General features: G+C 41.8%; 1 protein-coding gene across 4 annotated transcripts in view; it reads left to right on the forward strand.

Annotated features, from left to right (window-relative positions):
* SRPK2 (SRSF protein kinase 2) overlaps positions 1-24,269 on the forward strand; it is a 226,512-nt gene that overhangs the window by 157,800 nt on the left and 44,443 nt on the right. For all 4 annotated transcript variants that reach the window (XM_073573616.1, XM_073573612.1, XM_073573614.1 and 1 more), the window contains 5 exons: positions 5,742-5,829; positions 6,345-6,432; positions 9,263-9,369; positions 13,115-13,280; positions 19,066-19,091. In XM_073573616.1, the coding sequence (XP_073429717.1) occupies positions 5,742-5,829; positions 6,345-6,432; positions 9,263-9,369; positions 13,115-13,280; positions 19,066-19,091 (475 nt within the window). The remainder of the gene's footprint in view (positions 1-5,741; positions 5,830-6,344; positions 6,433-9,262; positions 9,370-13,114; positions 13,281-19,065; positions 19,092-24,269) is intronic.

Here is a 24,269-nt window from a genome sequence, read left to right on the forward strand (position 1 = left end):
TACAATTGAAAAATCATATTTTTTCCACAAAAATGATCTTTTCACCCTCAATTCTTATTTTTCCAAGGGTAACAGGGCCCTAAAAGTTATTGTGCAATTTGTCCTGAGTACGCTGATACCCCACATGTGGGGGTAAACCACTATTTGGGCGCATGGCAGAGCTCGGAAGGGAAGCAGCACCATTTGACGTTTTTGGCTGGAATTGAGATCGGACACCATGTCGCGTTTGGAAAGCCCCTGATGTACCAAAACAGTGAAAACCCCCTCAAATTACACCATTTTGGAAACTAGACCCTCCCCCCAAGGAACTTATCTAGATGTGTGGTGAGCACATTGAACCCCCCAGTGCTTCACAGAAGTTTATAACGCCTGGGCGTGAAAATAAAAAAATCGTATTTTTTCCACAAACATGATCTTTTAGTCACCAATTTTTTTATTTTTCCAAGGGTACCAGGAGAAATTGGACCCCAAAAGTTGTTGTCTAATTTATCCTGAGTACGCTGATACCCCAAGTGTGGGAGGAAACTTCTGTATGGGCACACGTCGGGGCTTGGAAGGGAAGTAGTGACGTTTTGGAATGCAGACTTTGATGGAATGGTCTGCGGGTGTCATGTTGCTTTTGGAGAGCCCCTGATGTACCTAAACAGTGGAAACCCCCCACAAGTGGCCCCATTTTGGAAACTAGACCCCCTAAGGAACTTATCAAGATGTGTGGTGAGCACTTTGAACCCCCCAGTGCTTCACAGAAGTTTATAACGACCGGGCGTGAGAATAAAAAAATCGTATTTTTTCAACAAACATGATCTTTTAGTCCCCATTTTTTTAATTTTCCCAAGGGTACCAGGAGAAATTGGACCCCAAAAGTTGTTGTCTAATTTATCCTGAGTACGCTGATACCCCAAGTGTGGGAGGAAACTTCTGTATGGGCACACGTCGGGGCTTGGAAGGGAAGTAGTGACATTTTGGAATGCAGAATTTGATGGAATGGTCTGCAGGTGTCATGTGCGTTTGGAGAGCCCCTGATATACCTAAACGATTGAAACTCCCCACAAGTGACCCCATTTTGGAAACTAGACCCCCCACGGAACTTATCTAGATGTGTGGTGAGCACTTTGAACCCCCAAGTGCTTCACACAAGTTTATAACGCCCGGGCGTGAAAATAAAAAAACATTTTTTTCCACAAAAATGATATTTTTGCCCCCAATTTTTTTATTTTCCTAAGGGTAACATGAGAAATTGGACCCCAAAAGTTGTTTTGCAATTTGTGCTGAGTACGCTGATACTTTATATGTGGGGGTAAAACACTGTTTGGGCGCATGGCAGAACTTGGAAGGGAAGGAGCACCATTTGATTTTTTTCAACGCAGAATTGGCTGGAATTGAGATCAGACGCCATGTTGCATTTGGAGAGCACCTGATGTGCCCAAACAGTGGAAACCCCCCAATTCTAACTACAACCCTAACCCCAACACACCGCTAACCCTAGCCATAACCCTAGCCCTAACCCTAATGGGAAAATGGAAGTAAATACAATTTTTTTTTATTATTTTTCCCTAACTAAGGGGGTGATAACGGGGGGTTTGATTTACTATTTATGGCGGTTTTTATGTTTGGCAGCTGTCACACGCTAAAAGACGCTTTTTATTGTAATAATAGTTTTTGCATCACCACATATTGAGAGCTATAATTTTTCCATATTTTGACCCACTGAGTCATGTGAGGTCTTATTTTTTGCGGGACGAGTTGACGCTTTTATTAGTATCATGTTCGGGCACGTGACATCTTTTGATCGCTTTTTATTCCGATTTTTGGGACACAGAATGAACAAAAACCAGCGTTTCATGGATTTCTTTTGGGGGGTGTGTTTACACTGTTCCGCGTGCGGTAAAATTGATAAAGCCCTTTTATTCTTCGGGTCAGTACGGTTACAGCGATACCTCATTTAGGGTTTTTTTTATGTTTTGGCGCTTTTATGCAATGAAATAATTTTATATAAAAAATAATTATTGTGCATCGCTTTATTCTGCGAGCTATAACTTTTTTATTTTTTCACTGATGACGCTGTGTGGTGGCTCGTTTTTTGCGTGACAAGATGACGTTTTCAGCGGTGCCATGCATTTTTATATACGTCTTTTTGATCGCGCGTTATTGCACTTTTTGTTCGGCGGTATGATAATAAATCATTATTTTTTGCTTCGTTTTTTATTTTTATTTTTTAAGGGGTTCGCTAAAGGGGTTAACTAATGGGACAGTTTTATAGGACGGGTCGTTACGGACGCGGCGATACCAAATATGTGTACTTTTTTTTTTTTTTTTTATTTCCAAAAGATTTATTTATCAGGGAATTTTTTTTTTTAAATTTATTTAGCGATTTTTTTTTTTTTGTTTGTTTTTTTTAATTATTTTTACACTTTTTTTTTTTAACTTTATTACATTGTCCCAGGTGGGACATCACTGTCCTGTGATAGATCGCTGATCTGTCACATCACAGATCACTGTGACAGATCAGCAATCTGTCACAGGCAGTGTGCAGGTTTCCGCCTGCGCTTTGCAGGCACTGAGGAAGCCAGCTCCCTGCAGGCCCCGGAAGGTCCCCGTCGCCATCTTGGATCCGGGGACCTGCAGGGAAAGAGCCCCCCCGCAGCAGCGCTGCACATTATGCTGCTGTGGGGGGCTCAGGGAAGCACGGAGGGAGCCCCCTCCCTGCCGATGCTTCCCTTTAACCCCCGTTACACCGCAATCGTGTTTGATCGCGGTGTGCAAGGGGTTAACGTGTCGGGGGTGGTCCGTGACCGCCCCTGACACATTGTGCCGGGTGTCAGCTGTGATAATCAGCTGACACCCGGCCGCGATCAGCGGCGCTCACCACGTGGGCGCCGCTGATCGCTGTGACGTACTATCCCGTCCCTGGGAATTAAGTCCCAGGGCACATGGCCGGGATAGTACGTCACATGACAGAAAGGGGTTAAATAGCAGTACGTACTTGCAATTGCTTAATTTGCCTTTCTACCTAGTAAATTCTTATTTTTTTCCTTTGCTTTGAAGCAAAAGAAATCTCCTTTCTCTTCATAAATAATTCCCCTCTTCAACTTCTGACCCAGCTGCTATTGTCCTCCCACTTCCAGGGACTTTTGCCATGACTCATACAGGGAAATCTGACCTCCTGTTTCTACATAAATTAAAAGGATTCAACTAGTCAGTTTTTAATCACAGGATATCATAGACATAATGAAAAACAAAAGAATTAGCTGGGTAGAAAGGCAAAATAAGCAAGTTCTAAATAATATGATGATTCCAACTTTTTAAGAGGATAAAAGTATGATGGGAGTGCTTTTAATTCTATAAACCATAATTTGCAGTAGGCTTCTAAAAAGGTGAATTTTTTTTGTTTGTTTCTTAATACTTACCGTATTTTTCAGACTATAAGACGCATTCCAAATTTTCAGAAGGGAAATGTGGACAAAATTAATGCGTCAAATGACGTCTTACAGTCCTGAATTCAGCTTACCCAGGGGCGATCGGCAGCGCTGGTGGCAGGAGGATTCGGGTGATTCTTCTGATGGTCCGACACTGCAGGGCCATGATCTCGTTCCCATCCCAGTCTGGTGCGGCAGATTCGGTGGTGCGGGGGGCTCGGGTGATATTTTGTGAAAGCCTGGAGCCCCCGCACTTCTATTGCCTCGATGCTGTGGCCTTCGGGAAAATGGCTGCTGTACGCGGCGCATGCGCAGATTGAGATCTCAGGAGCAGAGATCTCAATCTGTCCATGTGCCACCTCTGGTGGCCATTTTCCTGGAGGTCACACCATTGAGTCAATAGGAGTGCCGGGGCTTCGGGCTTCCACAAAATGTCACCGGAGCCCCCCTGCACCACCGAGCACAGCTGAAACTGCCGCACCAGGCTGGGATGGGAGCCAGATCACCACCCTGCAGCGTCGGACCACCAAAAGAATTGCCTGACTCCTGCTGCCACCACGCTAACTGTAAGTATATTCCGACTATAAGACAGCCCCCTCGTTTTACCCACAAATTTTTTGGGGAAAAAGTGCGTCTTATAGTCTGAAAAATACAGTAAAACACGATCCACACCCCTATCCCCAAACTGATTTGATCTTGTTGCTCTCTGCAAAATATCCCTCATTACATACCAAATTGAATGCCTCCTCAGATTCATTATTCCATACATTTTGTATTCAATATGTGGGCATCCCACGTGTAGAACTATGAAGCAATATCGGATTACCAACGCTGTAGCTTGTTGCTTTGTTTTTTGTTGGCATTCACTTGCTCTTCTGCTTCATTTTACTGCTACCTCCTTATGAGTGTGCTTCTGGGAATGTTTTGCATTCAGTATCATTTATAGTTTAACATAAAGCAAAAAAAATAGGAAGCCATCCACTATCATTTGTTTTTGTCTGCTTTGCTCTGATGATTTAAAGGAGAACTCCATCTAAATGTGTATATTTTTAGATAGGATTTTCATCTTAATAACAATTCTTAGACGCTCAGAGGTAAGGATTTATCTTCCTTGGGTTATTTTGCCTCTTAGGATTCATACATGCGAAAAACTTGGATAAGTCTCGCACGTCAATACCCGGCGCTCAAATCGGGGAGCGTTCAGGTGCATGTATATCTATGTAGCTGAACGCTTCGATCCGAGTGCCGGCGTCATTGCCGGGTATTGACGTGCAGGACTCATCCGAGTTTCTCGCATGTGAGTGTGAGCCCTTACAGTAATTCTGATGGCAAATGATAGTGATTGGGATTGGCGATACGTCTAAAGACCTTTTTCTCATCTCTAAAGGTACCGACAACGATATGGATCGCTGGTGCATTGCTAAGTGGTCGCTAGTGAGCTGCCACACAGGCAGATCTCACCAGCGACATAGAAGGGGTCGGGGGTCGCTACTTACCTGTCAGGCGAGGCGATCCTGACGTCCTCCCGCCCGCGTCGCTCGTCTCCACAGCAGGAAGCTGACGACGAGATACGGCCCAGGCCGTTATCGTGCGATCAGCGATAACCAGTGGGGAGCCGGTCGGAGGTAAGTATCACACATAGCGATATCGCTAGCAATATCGCTGCTGCGTCACAAAACCAGTGACGTTATAGCGATATCGCTTAGTGTGACGGGGCCTTAAGGATCTTTCACTACAATTTTCACGTTGACCTGGACACACAATGTAATGGTGGCTGCAGAACGGAATACTTTTTTTTTTCTTAAATTTAATTTTTTTTTAATTTCGCTCCTTCTTTGCAGAGATGCTAACCAAGTTTATGGCTCCTAATGTATTAACGCTAGTTATGTCCAATTGGGTGTTATCAGATAACTCATACAATGAGATGAAGTACAGTGAAGCACCCATTTGGAGTCAACTAAAGTTAAATCTTTTGGAGCCAATACTTTGATTGCTAATATCTCTAAAACAAAGAGGCGAAATGAAAAAGAAAGAAAAATGTTTTATTCCGATTCGCAGCCACGATTACATCATGTTTCTGGCTCAACCTGAAAAATGTTGCGGCTGTGTAGATCTACAGAAGGCATCACGACTAATCCATTACCTGTCATGTCTAGTTAGCGACTCTAATATTATATTTTGCACAAAAAAAAATCCCAATTTATGGTACGGATTATCTAAATAAATAGGACTTGTAGATTCTGGGTGACGTTTTTCTTTTAAATCCCGGAGAATAATTTAAAGTTCCAGATTATCAGCATACATGTAAAATAATTTCTCTCCTAGGGGGAAGAGATTTGTCGCAATGAAAGTAGTAAAAAGTGCTCAACACTATACGGAGACGGCTTTGGATGAAATAAAGCTGCTCAGATGTGTAAGTAGGAGCCCTTTCACTACTGAAGCATATTTTCTGCCCCCCTTAATATAATTCTTACAAACTGTTTTTTCCTTTTTGTTAAGTAGCTGCACGTTTATTTTTATTTTTTTCCTGGTACTGGAGTTTGATTTTTAACGCTTTACTAATTGAATGCTTTAAGTTAAGTACAAAATATATTAACATTGTAAAGTGCTATTAAGTAGTGTTTAATGTGACTATTATCAGTGCTACAATGAAAGATTTGATTAAAAAAAATAAGCACTTAAGTGGTAGCTATTGTACCCCTTTGATTCCTTTTTATCGACTTTTTCCCATTAACCGTCACCATCTATTGTTATGTTGGAACTAGACAAAGTATGTTTGTTTTCCCTGAAGCAACATTCCAGGGACAAGGGAAAGGGAGCATTACAAAACACCCATTGAAATCAATGAGCATCTGTATAATGTGCTGGCGACAGCAGTCTTTCCAGAATCTTTATCTTGTTCAAGTAAGAATCTCTTTTTCCTTACAGGTGCGTGAAAGTGACCCTGGAGATCCAAATAAAGACATGGTGGTGCAGTTAATTGATGACTTCAAAATTTCTGGAATGAACGGTATACGTATCCTTCACAGATCAAATCTATGGGCTGCTAGTGAAGTAATCCCAAATGAGAAATGCCAGAAAAGATACTCGTTCATGATTAAGTGAATTATTTATTTTCCCCATCTGGAGTATATGTATCAATGGAGAAAACTGTGAAAAATAGCACAAATAGGGTCTTATCTGATAGACTTAAATTTATCTTTATTAGATTATGCTAACCTGATGTATCCGTTGTTTGAGCTTTTGAAAGGTAAGGCCCTGTCACACTAAGCGAGATCGCTAGCGAGATCGCTGCTGAGTCACTAGAACTGTGACGTTATAGCGATCTCACCAGCGAGATCGCTGTGTTTGACAGTGACCAGCGACCAGCCCCCCTGCCGGGTATCGCTGATCGTGCCCGAAATGTCTGGACATATTTTTGGTCGCTCATGTCCCGCTGAGTCGCTTGTATGGTCACGATTGACACCTAGCCTAACGACCTCGTTAGCGACTCAGAAGCAAGACAAGGCGTGGATTAGCGGTCCCAACGACCAACGACATCGTTACAAAGGTCGCTATGACACGCTAGATCGTTGCTCCGTCGTTGGGTAGATTGGACTGTCTGACATCTCAATAGCGATCACATAGCAATGCGGCAACGATCCCTGTCGTGTCGTATCGCTGTCGGGATCGTTATAGCGTCGCTAGGTGTGACGGGACCTTAAGTGACAGCTGCAGCAGATCCACGAGTCAGCAAGTGACAGTTAGTGATATATCAGAAGGAGTCCTGTGGAACAGTTCCACGCTGTTGAAGGTATGAAGACTTCATTCCAGACATAAGTTGATGAAAGAAATTTGGGTTATATTCTAAGCGTTTCGAAGTTATAATTACTATTTCATCAGGAAGTGACCACAAATGACATGTGGTTGTTTGCTGATGAAGAAGTAATTATAACTTCAAAATGCGTTGAATAATCCACAAATTTCTTTTAACTTATGTCTAGATTGACGTCTTCATACCTTCAGCAGCGTGGAACTGTTCCACAGGAATCCTTCTGATAAATGTATGTGACTTTGCATTTCTGCACTTGGGACATCAGTGATTTTCTACTGTGCTAAAAATGGTCATAGTTTCATCGATGATTATTATCAGTTTACAGTAGTCAGTGTCAATTTTTACCTTCAAAGTTTCATCAGTTTTTCCCGCTGTGAAAAAACCCCCAAAAACGAATGGGTTTCTCAATTTTCTATGAAATCTCCGTGAATTTGTGCTGACCATTCGCTCTAAAAAAATATAAGGACTTGGGAACAGCTTTATAGACTAGAATAGGTATGTGTTCTATCCCTTGAAAAACAATCGTAAGGAAAAAAAAATAAGAAAAAATGTTGTGGTTGACGCTGTCAGGATGAGAAGATGTAGAAACAATGAACAATTATTAAAAGACAGCAACACGTTTCAAAATCGATCTGATTTCTTCCTCATGCTCTTATTTTTTGCCTTGCAATTGTTTTAATGGGCCACTCTGTCGGCTTAAACAGGTGAGGCCATGGTCTATATGAGGAATACCAATTCAATACTACCCTCATCAGTGTTGTGTCTGACCTGCACAACCCCTCCAGGTGATCAGATTCCATCTACTCTTCCCTGTTATCACCAGGACATCATCACGGATCCCTCATATTTTGTCTTCTGATCCCTTAGGGTCCTGTTTCACTTAGCGACGCACCAGCAAGCCCAACAACGATACGACCTGCTAAGGATCGCTGGTGCGTCGCTAAATGGTCGCTAGTAAGCTGCCAAACAGGCAGATCTCTTCGGCGATGCAGCAACGATCCGGCGATCGCTGTAACGACCTCGCCGGTCGTTGGTACCTTGTCACACAGCAGCTTTTCAGACGATTCCCGCCTGTCTCCCTGAGCTCAGCGTTGCCAACGAGATTGCTCGTCGGCGTCAAACATAGCGATGCGCGCTGGCCAGCTGGGACCCCGACGACGAAAAAATAGCCCAGGACATTCGAGCACGATCAGCAATATCCAGCGGGGGGAGGGGGGGTGCTGGTCGCCGCTGTGCGTCACCATTAACGAGGTCGCTGTTGCGTTACAAAATCGGTGACGCTTCAGCGATCTCGCTATGTGAGAAGGGGGCTTTAAGCCCTTCTTTTGAGATTTCATCTTTGTGTATTCTGTTTAATCTACAGATTTTATTTTACTTGTATCTCTATACAGCAAAAATATTGAAAGCACTCCCGTTAATGGATTTTAGCCTGTTCTCTTTCTTTTTTTTTTTTATTCTCATGTCACAGATAAGTTTCAGCTCCTTAAGTGCATGTTCACCCTTCATTTTTAATGAATTTTTGAAGCATATGCTGAGCGGAAACTTTCCAAATCTTCCTCACAAATTCGAAACACCTCTAAATCTTGGAGGTGCCACTCAATTTCTGCTCCGAGCACTCAGTAAAAATTAAAACCTCAGTATGCGCATACCCTCATAGAGCATTTTTCTAGCTAGTCAAAGGCTTCTTGGAGGAAATAAATCAACTTAGAATTGAGTGTCCATATCCACTGGATGAGATTTTAAAAAGTATCATGCACGTGTTGCGGAGAATCCCGTAGCAGAAATTGACCAGTGGGCTGTGGATGTTACGCAGCGAAATTTACCACTTGCAATATAAAGAGTGAAATATGCAGTAAATTTTTTTTTTCGAGATACTGAAAATCCACAGCATGTCCAGCCCATGTGGATGTACTGTGCACCCAATTTTAACTTTGAGACCAATACATTGCAGAATTATGAAGACAAAATACGTTCTTAAATTGTAGTCATAGTTTTATAAGTACCATCATTTTTTGCCTTAATATGATACCAGATGTTTGTATGGTGTTTGAAGTTCTGGGTCATCACTTATTAAAGTGGATCATCAAGTCAAACTATCAGGGTCTTCCCATTCGCTGTGTGAAAAGTATTATCTGTCAGGTAATGTATATATTGTACTTTACTTCCCTTGACTGTTAAAGCACCACTTCAGCATTTTTTTATTTTACCACTTTCATGTCCGTCTCCTGCATTTTGTGACCTGCCGGATCCCTCCAGTGTTTCACGGAGCAAGCCGGAGGTAACTCCCCAGTGCAAGTCTTATAAGAGCTTCGTTCTGTCTCTCATAGACTTGCATTGAAAGCTTGTGACATAACTTCTTGCCAGTCACAAGTTGCTGTTACAAAATGGCGCTCTGGAACCAGAACAACGCCGAAAAAAGGTGAAGACTCCGGAGGGTGAGAATTAGACCAGGGGAAGGGATCTTAGGATTACAAGCACCACTCCAGCACTAAAAAAAAAAAAACCCCACTGGAGTGGTGCTTTAAACATTTTTTTTCGTCGGAACTGTTCTTGCATAGAAAATAGCCCAATTTCTCAGAATTTACAATTTTCAACTTTTCTCTCCGCTTATGCATAATAGACGTTTGTGTGCGAGTCTTGTCAAGTACTAATACATATACAGTGTGCTTATTATGTGTGCTCATCTTTCCCACATGTTTTGCAGCAAGTTTTTACTAATAATAAGATAATGTAAGGCTTGAGAAACTAGGGTCCTGATTCATCAGTGACTTTACGCATTTTTTTGGTATGTTTTTCTTTATTTTGTACCGGTTTTGGTTGCAACCTATTTGTTGTTCTATTTTTGACTTTGTTAATTATATGTGCTCTCCTGGTTTTTTTTTGTTTTCCACTTTGTGGACAAAGTCTAGCAATTCCAGATGTTTTAGCCTGATTCATTTCAATTGCGACATTTTGAAAAGTCCCCAAACTTGCACAACTTCACTCCAGTTCTTCCATGTGTATTTTGGGGTAAGCCACTATTTTGGCACGTTTTTTTTGCATCATTTTGTGAAACACAAGATTTTTGCTACCAACAGTCACAAGACAGAAAATAGATAATTTCTGCCAAATTCATGAATAGTGTGCCATTTTGAAGAATTTGGTGCCAAAAACAGCAACTAATAGAAGACAAAAAAGAAAAATGACTTGAGGAAAACCGCAAATGATGAATCGGGACCTATGACTATATTTACATAGATTTATTACAAGGGGTCAGCTCTGCAAATTGGTTTGAATATAAAGAAGTCAAAGATATTAAATAGCTTAGGTGACAACTAAATCGGAGGAATTCACTCTTGAGGCACAATGGCCAGGGCTTCCTTTTGTCTCTGGTATATGATATGCACTGTAAGGGAGTGTATGTCATTAGGACTAAGTGCACGCTGTGTCTGTACACTTAGCCTGCAGAATACATCGGGAGCATTTCCTGACGTATACTGTAATGTCCCCATAGGCCTCTGTTCACCAGACAGAGGCCAAAAGTGTGTTCTTTCGACCTTCGTCTGGCAAGCATCTGTCTTCCATACTTTTTGTTTTTCCTTGTAGAAAAGCTTAGCAGTTTATTCAGCTGGCCACTGCAAAGAAAATCTATATTATGTGTTGGTCTTTTTTTGTGTATACAATGGTTCGCTATGGTGGATGGATACCTAGCATCCAACTTGCCTGCGGCCACTGTCTGGCACAGGCCTTGAGAGTGTGTGCCAACAGTGGGCACATACACAGTGTGTGCTTAGTCTAAGGTAATATGACCGTGCAGACTTCTGTGAAATCCTATATCGATCATTCAACTCTTTTGAACTCAAGAGCAAGCAGGATCTCTACCACATAAAGCGTCTCTGCTTGTTCTTCAGCTCAAAAGATATGACCTAAATGATTCAATACAGAATTTTACAATCTTATTACTGATTTTAAGATGGATACTATAAAATACAGTGGGGAAAATTAGTATTTGATACACTGTCGATTTTTGTGAGTTTTCCCACCTACAGAGAATGGAGAGGTCTGTAATTTTTATCATAGGTACACTTCAACTGTGAGAGACAGAATCTTAAAAAAAAAAAAAAAAATCGAAAATCACATTGTATGACTCTTGCCTAGTTAATTTGCATTTTATTGCATGAAATAAGTATTTGATATAGTAGAGAAACAGAACTTTATATTTGGTACAGAAATCTTTGTTTGCAATTGCAGAGGTCAGACATTTCCTTTAGTTCTTGACCAAGTTTGCACACACTGCAGCAGTGATCTTGGCCCTCTCCTCCATACAAATTTTCTCCAGATTTTCAGGTTTCGGGCAGACGCTGGATAACATTGAGTTTCAGCTCCCGCCAAAGATTTTCTATTGGGTTCAGGTCTGGAGGCTGGCTAGGCCACTTCAGGACCTAGAAGTGCCTCATACGGAGCCACTCTTTAGTTACCCGGGCTATGTGTTTCGGTCATTGTCATGCTGGAAATTCAGTGCTCTTACTGAGGGAAGGAGGTTGTTGTAAGAAAAAGTCTCACGATACAGGACCCCATCCATCTTCCCTTCAATACGATGCATTCGTCCTTCACCTTTGCAGTAAAGTACCCCCAATGCATGATACATCCCCCACCATGCTTCATAGTTAGGACTGTGTTCTTGTGGTTGTACTCATCCTTCTTCTTCCTCCAAACACAGCAAGTGAAGTTGATAACAAAAAGTTCTATTTTGGGCTCATCTGATCACATGATCTTCTACCATGCCTCCTCTGGATCATCCAGATGGTCATTAGTGACCTTCAAACGGGCTTGGACATGTGCTAGCGTGACCAGGGGGATATTGCATGCCCTGCAGGATTTTAATCCATGACGGCGTAATGTGCGACTGTGGTCCCAGCTCTCTTCAGTTCATTGAACAGGTCCTCCCATGTAGTTCTCAGCTGATTCCTGACCTTACACACTAACAGTTGTTGCCTTCTCACCATGCGGTTTGCCTATTGTTCCGTAGCTCATCCCAGCCTTGTGCAGATCTACAATTTTGTCCCTGTTGTCCTCGGACAGCTTTTTGGTCTTGGCCACGGTGGAGAGGTTGGAGTGTCATTGAGTGTGTAGACAGGAGTCTTTTATACAGGTAACAAGTTCAAACAGGTGCAATTAATACAGGTAAATAGTGCAGAGTAGGAGGGCTTCTTACTGAAAACTAACAGGTCTGTGAGAGACAGAATTCTTGCTGGTTTTTGGTCAAATACTTATTTCATGCAATAAAATGAAATTTAATTAGGTAAAAATCATAAAATGTGATTTTTCTGGTTTTTGTTTTCAGATTCTGTTGAAGTGTGCCTATGATAAAAATTACAGACCTCTCCATTCTTTGTAGATGGGAAAACCTGCAAAATCGGCAGTGTATCAAATACTTATTTTCCCCGACTGTATATAGAGAAGCAATCTTAAACTTTGTCACCGCTTTGTTTTTTATATGCTGTGGTGAAGGCTCATAGAGGCTACAAGAATTACTTCTGTATGTAGAGTAAGTGTATCTGATTGCAGTACAGTCTACTGTACATGTTATTTGACTTGTGCATCTTTGGTCGCTTTATATCACAAGACTGCAAGATGAAAAATCAAGTCTTGTGAAAATCATTTTCCAATGTGACATCTATTAATTAACATGAGGAAGAAGAAGTTATAAGGTATTTTACAGCTATGTAATATCTTCCCCCATCTGTGTGATCATTTCATCCTACTATTACCATAATGAATATTTCTAGACTTGAGCTTCAAAATAGATATTTACGTGTGCGGAATCCATCCATGTTCAGGAAAACTTATTTTATCTAAATATAGAATCTTTCCAAATAAACCTGTAATTGCTTGTATTTTGTAGGTCCTTCAGGGCTTGGACTATCTGCATAGCAAATGTAAAATCATCCATACAGATATAAAACCGGAAAACATCTTGATGTGCGTTGATGATGCTTATGTCCGTAGAATGGCAGCAGAAGCCACAGAATGGCAGAAAGCCGGTGCACCGCCTCCATCTGGTTCAGCAGGTAAGGACATGAGGGTATGTGTAGAGTACAGTAGTAGAAATGTGTGTATCACTAGATGCACTAATAAAAGCTGTTTTTACTCTACGTGTGTGCATCACTAGTGTACTTCTTTTTATCTATCATGTCAGTAGTAGAAATGCATCAAATTTAGCCTGGGATGTCATCAAACTAGTTAGGTCTCCCTTTATGGTCCCCCACTGGCTTTTCAAACCATGTTTTCTCTGAAATGCCACAGTGTTTTAGGGTAAAAAATCCTTGGCTGCAATTGTGGTTCAGGTACCATGACTCTAATGACAGGTTTCCTTTAGGTCTGTAGATGTTAAGTCTAGATTCACACATCCGTGTTTATTTACATTTTGAGGATGAACCACAATGAAAGGACCGGTGACAGATCTCCTGACCAGAAGGCAAAAGCCTCTTATATGGCTATTAAGTTCGGGTGATGAAACACACGGCTGGTGTCTGCATTCCAGTCCATACTCAAACAGGATTCATAGATCCGTGTTTGTGCAGTCTGAGTCTGATGGAAATATCATGCTAAGGCTACGTTCACCTATGTGTGTAGGATGTATACGTCAAAAACTTATGTAAGCTCATGCCATACTTCTCTTTTGAGATTCAATGTATACGTCCATCTAACTTGTCCTCAGTTTATATTTTTTTTTTCTCAGCCAGCTTTAAATACCACAAACAAGAAAGCATACAGTTAGGTCCATATATATTTGGACAGAGACATTTTTGTAATTTTGGTTCTAGACTTTTCCACAATGAATTTTAAACAAAACAATTCAGATGCAGTTGAAGTTCAGACTTTCAGCTTTCATTTGAGGGTATCCACATTAAAATTGGATGAAGGGTTTAGGAGTTTCAGCTCCTTAACATGTGCCACCCTGTTTTTAAAGGGGCCAAAAGTAATTGGGCAGATTAAATAATTGTAAATAAAATGTTCATTTCTAGCACTTGGTTGAAAACCCTTTGTTGGCAATGACTGCCTGAAGTCTTGAACTCATGGACATCACCAGACGCTGTTTCCTCCTTTTTGATGCTCTTCCAGGCCTTCACTGCGGTGGTTTTCAGTTGCTGTTTGTTTGTGGGCCTTTCTGTCTGAAGTTTAGTCTTTAACAAGTGAAATGCATGCTCAATTGGGTTGAGATCTGGTGACTGACTTGGCCATTTAAGAATATTCCACTTCACTCTAACAAGAGTGATCACTACCATAAATAAATTTAGTAAATATTCTGGCCTATACATAAATTGGGAGAAATCTGCTTTGATGCCGCTTTCCCATGCTCCAATGTGCTCAGAGAAGACTGAGAGGAGACTTAATTGCTGTCTACAAATATCTAAAGGGCTGTCACATTGTAGAAGGATCAACTTTATTCTCATTTGCACAAGGAAAGACTAGAAGCAATGGGATGAAACTGAATGGGAGGAGACACAGATTAGATATTAGAAAAAACTTTTTGACAGTTAGAGTGATCAATGAGTGAAACAGGCTGCCACGAGAAGTGGTGAGTTCTCCTTCAATGGAAGTCTTCAAACAGAGGCTGGACAGACATCTGACTGGGATGATTTAGCGAATCCTGCTTTGAGCAGGGGGTTGGACCAGATGGCCCAGGAGGTCCCTTCCAACTCTACGATTCTATGATTCTATAATGCCACGACTTGAAACTCTCTCCTTACTGCCCATTGTAACCAGTTTTAAATATTTGGGTGTTTATATCTCTAAGGGTAGTAAATTTGATTTACAACTCAGTATACAACCATTGCTGGAGACGGTTAAAGATAAATTCACGATTTGGGGTAAACTTCCACTGTCTGTAGCCGGACGTATTAATTTAATTAAAATGATATTACTCCCCAAGGTTAGCTGCTTTCTTCAACATAGTGCGGTAGTGGTGCCCAAATCCTTTTTTGCTAATCTAAATTCCCAAACCACATCCTTTATTTGGGGGAAAGCCAGGCCTAAACTCAAACTAACCACTCTAGAGAGGCCCAAGAGGGGAGGAGGGGCGGCGTTAACCGATTTCTTTTTATATTATCTAGCTGGACAGGCCAAGGCTATTAGTACATGGATGCCTGGAGGTCTCCTCCCGAATTCTGAGAGTCATCTATTTCATGCTGCAGGGACTGGTTGCCCACTGGGTTTTTTGGAAATGAGGAAAATAAATGTCTCGAGACTGTTGCTTCTGCTCCGTCTGGCTCGATCAATATGGAGACAGATTAAGGGGGTGGTTAGATTTGGGGATACTATAGCTGAAATGCCCCTGTGGAATAATGACTACCTCCCGGTGCTACGTGAACATCCATCCGCCGAGTTCTAGGTTCAGTACAGTGTCTCTACGATAGGTGATCTATACGATCATGGTACTTTGGTGTCCTTTGAGCAGTTACAGGCTGATCGAGGTGTTCCGAGATCCCAGTTCTTCCGTTATTTACAACGAAGGTCAGCTTTTCAATCGCATATGAGAAGTCTAAATATAAGTGATGCCATTTCCTCTCTACCCTTGATAGGGATCCTCAAGTCACAAGGCCCTCAAGGTCTCAACTCCTCTCTATATACATATATGTTGTCAGTGGGGACAGAATGTGCCTTAGATTCCGTTAAAGGGAATCTGTCACCCCTTTTTTGAGATATCATATAATGATATCATTCAATTGTGTGTCACATAAGGATTCTCTTAGTACTTTTGCTTCCCCCTGACCCTGCACCTTTCATGCATAAATACGTTTTTTATATCGGTTCAGATGAATGTAAACTGCCTCGGTCCGGTCCGATGGGCGGGGCTTATTCAACTGCTTCCCTTCTCCCTGTCTTGCCCTACACAAGAAGAAATGCGTAGAGAAAGACAGGGAGGGGGGGGAGCAGGTGAATAAGCCCCGCCCAGCGGACCGGACAGCGGCAGTTTGCATACATCTGAACCGATATAAACAAGGTATTTATGCATGAAAGGTGCGTTGTCAGGGGGAAGCAAAAGTACTAAGAGAATCCTTATGTGACATACAATTGAATGATATGATATCATTATATGATATCTCAAAAAAGGGGTGACAGATTCCCTTTAAGAAGAAATGGAAGGGGCTCATCCCTGATACACAGAGTGAGGAATGGAAAGAAATCCTGGAGTCACCAATTTGGGTGTCTCCGTCTGCCAACAACAGGATGATACAACTGTATATTATTAATCAATCATATTTGACCCCAATTCGACTCTTTAATATGGGCCGATACCCGTCATCGGAATGTTTGAGATGTCATTCAATGGATGCAGACTTTATTCATATGATCTGGTGTTGTCCTGTTGTTGTGCAATATTGGAGAGGGTTGACGTCATTATTAACATCCTTGGTACAAACCCCAGTTCCCCTTGAGCCACTGATCTGTCTGTTTGGAGTGTGGGATGAGGAGACATGGGGTCATTATGTTGGGATTTTTCTACGGGAGACGCTGTTCATGGCACGGAAGATACTAGCATTACGGTGGATGGGGAATTCACCTCCCTCTCTTGGGTCCTGGATCACTCTAGTAAATTCGATTATCCCATATGAACATACACTGTACCAAAATAGAGGGTGCCCGGGTAAATTCAAAAAGATTTGGGAGAGGTGGAACTCCTCTCACCTTACTTTGCAGAGCGGAGATGTCGCACAGTAAACTGCTCATTATATAGAAGTAGGCTGCGGAATAGTTTATGTTTATGTTTTGGTAGATGTAGGTAGGGTTTAGAAGCCAGGCAGGTTTTACTACTGGTGCATTAACACAATACTACTGTGATTCAATTGATATTATGTTTGCTTTATTTACACACAATTGATGCACACATTATGTCTCACGTCTACATGCTATTTGAACATACATATTTTGTATCAAGCTTTAACATCTTAAACTGCTTATGGTTTAATAAACAAATTAAAAAAAAAAAAAAAGAATATTCCACTTCTTTGCTTTAATAAACTCCGGGGTTGCTTTGGCTTTATGTTTTGGGTCATTGTCCATCTGTAGTATGAAACGACAACCAATCAGTTTGGATGCATTTGGCTGGATCTGAGCACACAGTATGGCTCTGAATAACTCCGAATTCATTCGGCTGCTTCTGTCCTGTGTCACATCATCAATAAACACTAGTGACCCAGTGCCACTGGCAGCCATGCATGCCCAAGCCATCACACTGCCTCCGCCGTGTTTTACAGATGATGTGGTATGCTTTGGATCATGAGCTGTACCACGCCTTCACCATACTTTTCTCTTTCCATCATTCTGGTAGAGGTTGATCTTGGTTTCATCTGTCCAAAGAATGTTCTTCCAGAACTGTGCTGTCTTTTTTAGATGTTTTTTAGCAAAGTCCAGTCTAGCCTTTTTATTCTTGATGCTTATGAGTGGCTTGCACCGTGCAGTGAACCCTCTGTATTTACTTTCATGCAGTCTTCTCTTTATGGTAGATTTGGATATTGATACGCCTACCTCCTGGAGAGTGTTGTTCACTTGGTTGGCTGTTGTGAAGGGGTTTCTCTTCACCATGGAGATTATTCTGCGATCATCCACCACTGTTGTCTTCTGTGCGCACCCAGGTCTTTTTGCATTGATGAGTTCACCAGTGCTTTCTTTCTCAGGATGTACCAAACTGTAGATTTTGCCACTCCTAATGCTGTAGCAATTTCTCGGATGGGTTTTTCTGTTTTTGCAGCTTAAGGATGGCTTGTTTCACCTGCATGGAGGGCTCCTTTGACCGATTGTTTCCTTCACAGCAAAACCTTCCAAATGCAAGCACCACACCTCAAATCAACTCCAGGTCTTTTATCTGCTTAATTGAGAATGACGTAACGAAGGGATTGCCCACACCTGTCCACGAAATAGCCTTGGAGTCAATTGTCCAATTACTTTTGGTCCCTTTAAAAACAGGGTGGCACATGTTAAGGAGCAACTCCTAAACCCTTCATCCAATTTTAATGTGGATACCCTCAAATGAAAGCTGAAAGTCTGAACTTCAACTGTATCTGAGTTGTTTTGTTTAAAATTCATTGTGGTAATGTCTAGAACCAAAATTAGAAAAATGTTCTCTGTCCAAATATATATGGACCTAACTGTATATATTTTAGTTAGATATTTTGAAATGTTCCTTCATGGTGGCTCAGTGTTTCAGTCCTGGGTTCAAATCCCACCAAGGACAACATCTGCAAGGTGTTTGTATGTTCTAACCGTGTTTGCCAGGTTCTCCGCTTGATACTCCGATTTCTTTATAAAGAAACCTCACAGTAAGTCATTTTCTTCTTGATTTATCAAAAATATTTTATCCAGTGTACATACAAGCGCTCATGTCCGCGTGAACATCACCGAAGATCTGTCTACAGCTCTGAAGCTTGCTGAAGCCCGTTTCAAGCCTGGATGTATTGTTCACAGTGGTGAACATATTGCTATGAAATCATTTGTATGTATACTGGATGAAATATTTTAATTAATTATGAAGAAAATAACTTGTGCTATTTCTTTATATGGACTTTAATCAGTTGGTGTGAGCAACTGCGGTAAGGCCATTCTAAATTGTGGTACCTTTATATTAGAAAGCCAGTTTGTTTGGTGTTTTGTTTTTTTTTTTTTAATTACTCCTATTTCTTCCCTCACTCCAAAGACATACTGATAGGCAATCTAGATTGTGAGCCCCAATGGGGACAGTGATGATGATGTCTGTATTGCACTGTGTGAATTAGTGGTGCTATAGAAGTGAGTAAATACTTAGTATGTTAGATTCTGAGGGTTATTAATAATTTTATTATTTTTTTCCTTTAGTTAGCACAGCTCCCCAACAAAAACCAGTAAGTACTTGGAAATACAATTTTTACAAATGAATGTATGTGTAGTATTATGCATCGCTATATTTTCCGATTGTGTCCTTGACCTACATTTTATTTCTTTAACTGTGTTAGTTCTTAAAGGCATTGTACACTACTTGGACAACCCCTTCTCAATCAGCATGTTTCCGCCAGTAATATACACTTATACTTATCGCAGGTGCTGTACCAGCGTTGTCAGCTCTCGGTCTTCTGGGGCTCAAATTACATTGTCACGTAAGCCTGGTGCCCAATCAGCACTGGCTTCACTTGTCCCCCACCTTTGGACAAATCAAAAAGAAGTCAGAGGTGGGACTGGCTTCTCACTTTCTCTTGTTTGATTCGTCTGAAGGCGGGGAGAGTTAAGCCAGCACTGATTGGCGGCAGGGCTTGCGTGACATAATAATGCGACACAAGCCCCGGAGAGAGTGAGCACAGGCACCCCTGGAGGGGACTATAAGTGGTGTTTTACTGGTGCAAACATGCTGATAGAGAAGGGGTTGTCAAAGTAGTGGACAACTTTTTTAAAGGTAAGCTTCTCCTGTGTTTAACCTTAAGGCTGTGTGCCCACGTAGCGTTTTTTAAACGTTTCTGCTGCGATTTTAAACGCGATTCTGCTGCGGAAACGCTTAAAAAAAGCATTCCATACATTCCTAATGGAAAACGCACATGTGCCAATGGTGCGATTTTTACCGCTGCGGAATCGCTTAGCAGTAAAAAAACGCAGCATGTTTGTTAATTTTGCGGAATCACCCGCGATTCCGCATACCATCAATTGAATGGGCAAAAACGCTTAGGAAAACGCATGCTAAAACGCTTGGCAAAAACTGCATGCGTTTTCCGGGAGCAGGGTGTGCGATTCTGCTCAGGAATATTCTGCTTGACAAACGCTACGTGGGCACATAGCCTTAATATAGGTCAACAAATTTTAATATGCTTTCTTTACTGCTTGTTTTTTTAGGTTTCATTTATGTACCTGCTATTGGTTTTTACTGGTAGGAATTAATTTTTGGTCATCTGCCATAATATTATATTTAATGGAAAAATCCAGTAAATAAAATCATCTTCCAATGTGTCATAAGCACTCTCTGGTCTCCTAGTCTACCATAACCTGTGATCAGTGATCTTATTATCCTCTTTGACAGTTCTTAGAGACTTAAGTAGTTGGTAATCTAACACCAATTTAATTGAACTGACTTTTGCTTAGAGTGCTGTGTCAAACATTAATTACCGTATATACTCGCGTATGAGCCGAGATATTCAGTCCATTTTTTTGGGCTGAAAGTCCCCCTCTCGGCTTATACACGAGTCATATACCGGGGTCAGCGGGGCGGGGGTGTAGGAGATCATACTCGCCTCTCCTAGCATGTCTCTTGCAGCCCCCCGTGCTTATTCCATCTTCTCGGCTCTGTTCTTCCTGCTTTCAGCGGTCACGTGGTCATATGCAATGTAATATATGTAATATATGTAACATATATATATATTGATCAAAATATATGTTACATATGTAACATATGTAATGAGCGGCACCACGTGACCGCTGAAAGCAGGAAGAACAGTGCTGAGAAGATGGAATAAGCACAGGGGCTGAGAGAGACATGCTAGGAGAGGTGAGTATAGCGGAGGGAGCCATATTCACCTGTCTCCCGTTCTCCACCGCTGCGCGTCGCTCTGCTGTCTTGCTTCCTCTGGCAGTGACGTTCAGGTCAGAGGGCGCCATGACGTAGTTAGCAGGCGCCCTCTGCCTGAACAGTCACTGTGCAGAGCCGGCAACGCTGAGGAGCAGCAGCAGCAGGGGCGAGGTGAGTATATAGGTTGTTGTTGTTTTTTTTAATTGAGGCAGCAGCAGCATTATAAGGGGCCACTAATAACTGTATCATTGTAAGGGGCCGCTCAATGTGCAGCATTATAAGGGGCCACTAATAACTGTGCATCATTGTAAGGGGCCGCTCACTGTGCAGCATTATAAGGGACCACTAATAACTGTGCATCATTGTAAGGGGCCGCTCACTGTGCAGCGTTATAAGGGGCCACTAATAACTGTGCATCATTGTAAGGGGCCGCTCACTGTGCAGCATTATAAGGGGCCACTAATAACTGTGCATCATTGTAAGGGGTCGCTCACTGTGCAACATTATAAGGGGCCACTAATAACTGTGCATCATTGTAAGGGGCCGCTCACTGTGCAGCATTATTATAAGAGCAGTTTTCCCAGTTTTTTGTGACAAAATTAGGGGGGTCGGCTTATACACGAGTATATACGGTATTTGTTTTAGTTACCGTAATCTTGCCATTTTTTCTTTGTGTGATAGTCATTTTTGCTGAATCGTATACCTAAGTGCTGACACTTTTTATTTTTTAATTACCTTTTTGAGTAAAACCGTCTTTTTACTATTGATCAATACTGCAAAAATGACATCTTTCAGATCCTGAGAAATTCACTTAAATTTGCTAACCAATGTGGCTGTACTTCGCATTGTCATTTTTGTAAAAATCGGTGACCTGGTAGGGTATGGTCATATTTCCTCTATAACAGAAATCTGTTTCCTAAATTCTAGATATTATCGAATTTACTGCGGCGAATACATTTGCAAAGCTTTAGGCTATGTGTCCACTTTGCGTTTCAATCTGGACACTGAAAACCGGCCCCTTCCCAGAAATCGCGTGTTTTTTTCCGCGCGATTTTACTGCGATTATGTTCGTGATTTCGCCGCGATTTTCACGTGCGATATTCAAGCACTTTCCAAGCGATTTGAAGCATCGCTTGGAAAGTGATTGACAGGTTGGTCACACTCGTCAAGCATAGTGTTTGACAAGTGTGACCAGGTTTTTACTATTGAGGCGGCCTATGCGGCATCAATAGTAAAAGAAAGAATGTAAAAATAATTAAAAAATAAAAAATCGGGGTATATTTACCTTCCGACGTCCCGCGCAGTGTCAGCGACGCTCCCATTCCCAGCGATGCCTTGCGAGACCTGTGATGACGTTGGTCTCGCGTTGCTATAGCGATCTCACGAGACCTTGTCATCACAGGACCTTGCCGCAAGGCATTACTGGGAACGCTGAGGCCCGGGAAGGCTGCGCGTGACGTCGGAAGGTAAATATACCCCGATTTTTTTATTCTTTTTTTTTTTTTACAGGGGTATGGTACTCAGGGCCTGGAGGACAGTCTCCTCTCCTCCACACCGTGGGTACCAACCGAACATGAGGCGCTTAACTTCGCGCATGGTGGGCATAGCCATATGCGGGAAGTAAGCGATTCTCATGCATTCCTATGGGTGCGGAATCGCGGCAATTCTTTGCGATTCCGCACAAAAGAATGAGCATGCTTTGATTTTTTTCCGCGATGCGATTCCGCCGCGGAAAAAAGCGCAGCATTAGCACAGCATGTGCGGAATGCCATAGGAATGCATGGGGGGCGTTCTGTACAAGATTTTTAAACGTTTTCGCAGCGTTTTCGTGCCAAAAATCGCGGCAAAAACGCTTAAAAATCGCATCGTGGGCACACAGCCTTACTCTTTTTTAAATTCTTAGGGACTAAATGATACAGATCTAGTGGAATAATACGTACATTACTTATTGTTGAATGTAAATTGGAACTTGTTTACAGTCTTCATTTAATATAAATGGACGGAACACCTGGATGTTCAGATTCAGCCGAACAGTTGCAAAAGTTCGGGTGTGGGTACCAGAACAGTACCCGGACCCGAACCAAGACCTCATTCACTTGAATGGGGGGCCCGAACATCCAATGTTTGTTACGCTGTCATATGCATGGCAGCGCAACAAACACCGCTTCTGATAGGCGGTAAAATCACCGCTGGACAGACAGCCACGGTTCCCATGTTGTCAAAATACAGCGTGAGCGCGCAGCTATTATCGGAGGTATAAAGTTTACTTTCGATCACTGGTGTCTGCTGATAGGACTACTGGTCTCATCAGCCAATGCCTGCTGCCGCTAATAATAGTGACAGCAGGAGCGGCTGATGGGAGTATTCATCAGCCAGCTCATGCGCTGTCAATAAATAATGGCATGAGTTCCCCTGTATTTTTGCTCACCAGCCATGCAAAACTCTCAGCTGGGGGCAACAACCATGAGTTGTCAGCTTCAGCAAGGCTAGTTATAAGAATAGAGGGGTCCCAACGCCGTTTTTGTTAATTATTTAAATATATAATTTAAAAAAATAGCTTGGGCGCCCCCCCCCCCATTTTTGACAACCAGCCTTGCTAAAGCAGACAGTTGTGGGCTTATATTCTCAGGCTGGTAAGGGGTCATGGATATTGCCCCCTCCCCCAGCCTAAAAATGGCAGCTCCCTGCCGCCCAGAAAAGGCGCATCCATTAGATGCGCCAATTCTGACGCTTTGCCTGGCTCTTCACACTTGCCCTGTAGCGGTGGCAAGTGAGGGTCTTATTTCTGGGGTTGATGTTACCTTTGTATTTCCCGGTGACATCAAGACCACGGCTTAGTAATGTTGAGGTCTATAAGACATCTATCCATTATTAATTGCAACTATTACCTCACTTAACTTGTAGGCAAAATTAGGTGTTTTTTTTTTTTTTTTTTGTGGTCACATAGGGCTACTAAAATATACACTTTAATTTTGGTCCCCTTTATGTAACAATTATTTTTATGTATTGGACACATGTTTTTCGGGAGATTTTTTTTTTTTAATTGAGGTGGGGATAGTAACAGTGATTTGGACTGGCAGTGGCTTTTCTTTTTATAGTTTACTTATTAAAGTATTCATTTATATTACACGTTGTGCTTCTCCTAATGTCAGATAAGACTTTGTAGGGGCATTTCAATTTTTTTTTTTCTGCTTTTAAAATGTGCACATGTACTTATAAACTGGGAAGCGCTAAGGAATATGTTGGCGCTATATAAAAAAAATGATTATTACTATTATATAAAGGCGTGCACACAGACACTCACACACACAGACACACATATATATATATATATATATATATATATATATATATATATATATATATATATATATTATAGTATTTGTCTTATTTCTGGCTGGTCTATTAGCCACAATTGATGCTTTAGCAGATAGTCATAGATCCTCTCATCTGAGAGAATTGGGACAGTTTTGACACTCTGATCTGAGTTTTATCAAGAATTGTCAGCGTGGTGTGATCAGATGGTCTCTAA

This window comes from Dendrobates tinctorius, unplaced genomic scaffold (assembly GCF_039654945.1).
Source record: "Dendrobates tinctorius isolate UK_male_01 unplaced genomic scaffold, ASM3965494v1 ptg000035l, whole genome shotgun sequence".
NCBI lineage: Eukaryota > Metazoa > Chordata > Amphibia > Anura > Dendrobatidae > Dendrobates > Dendrobates tinctorius.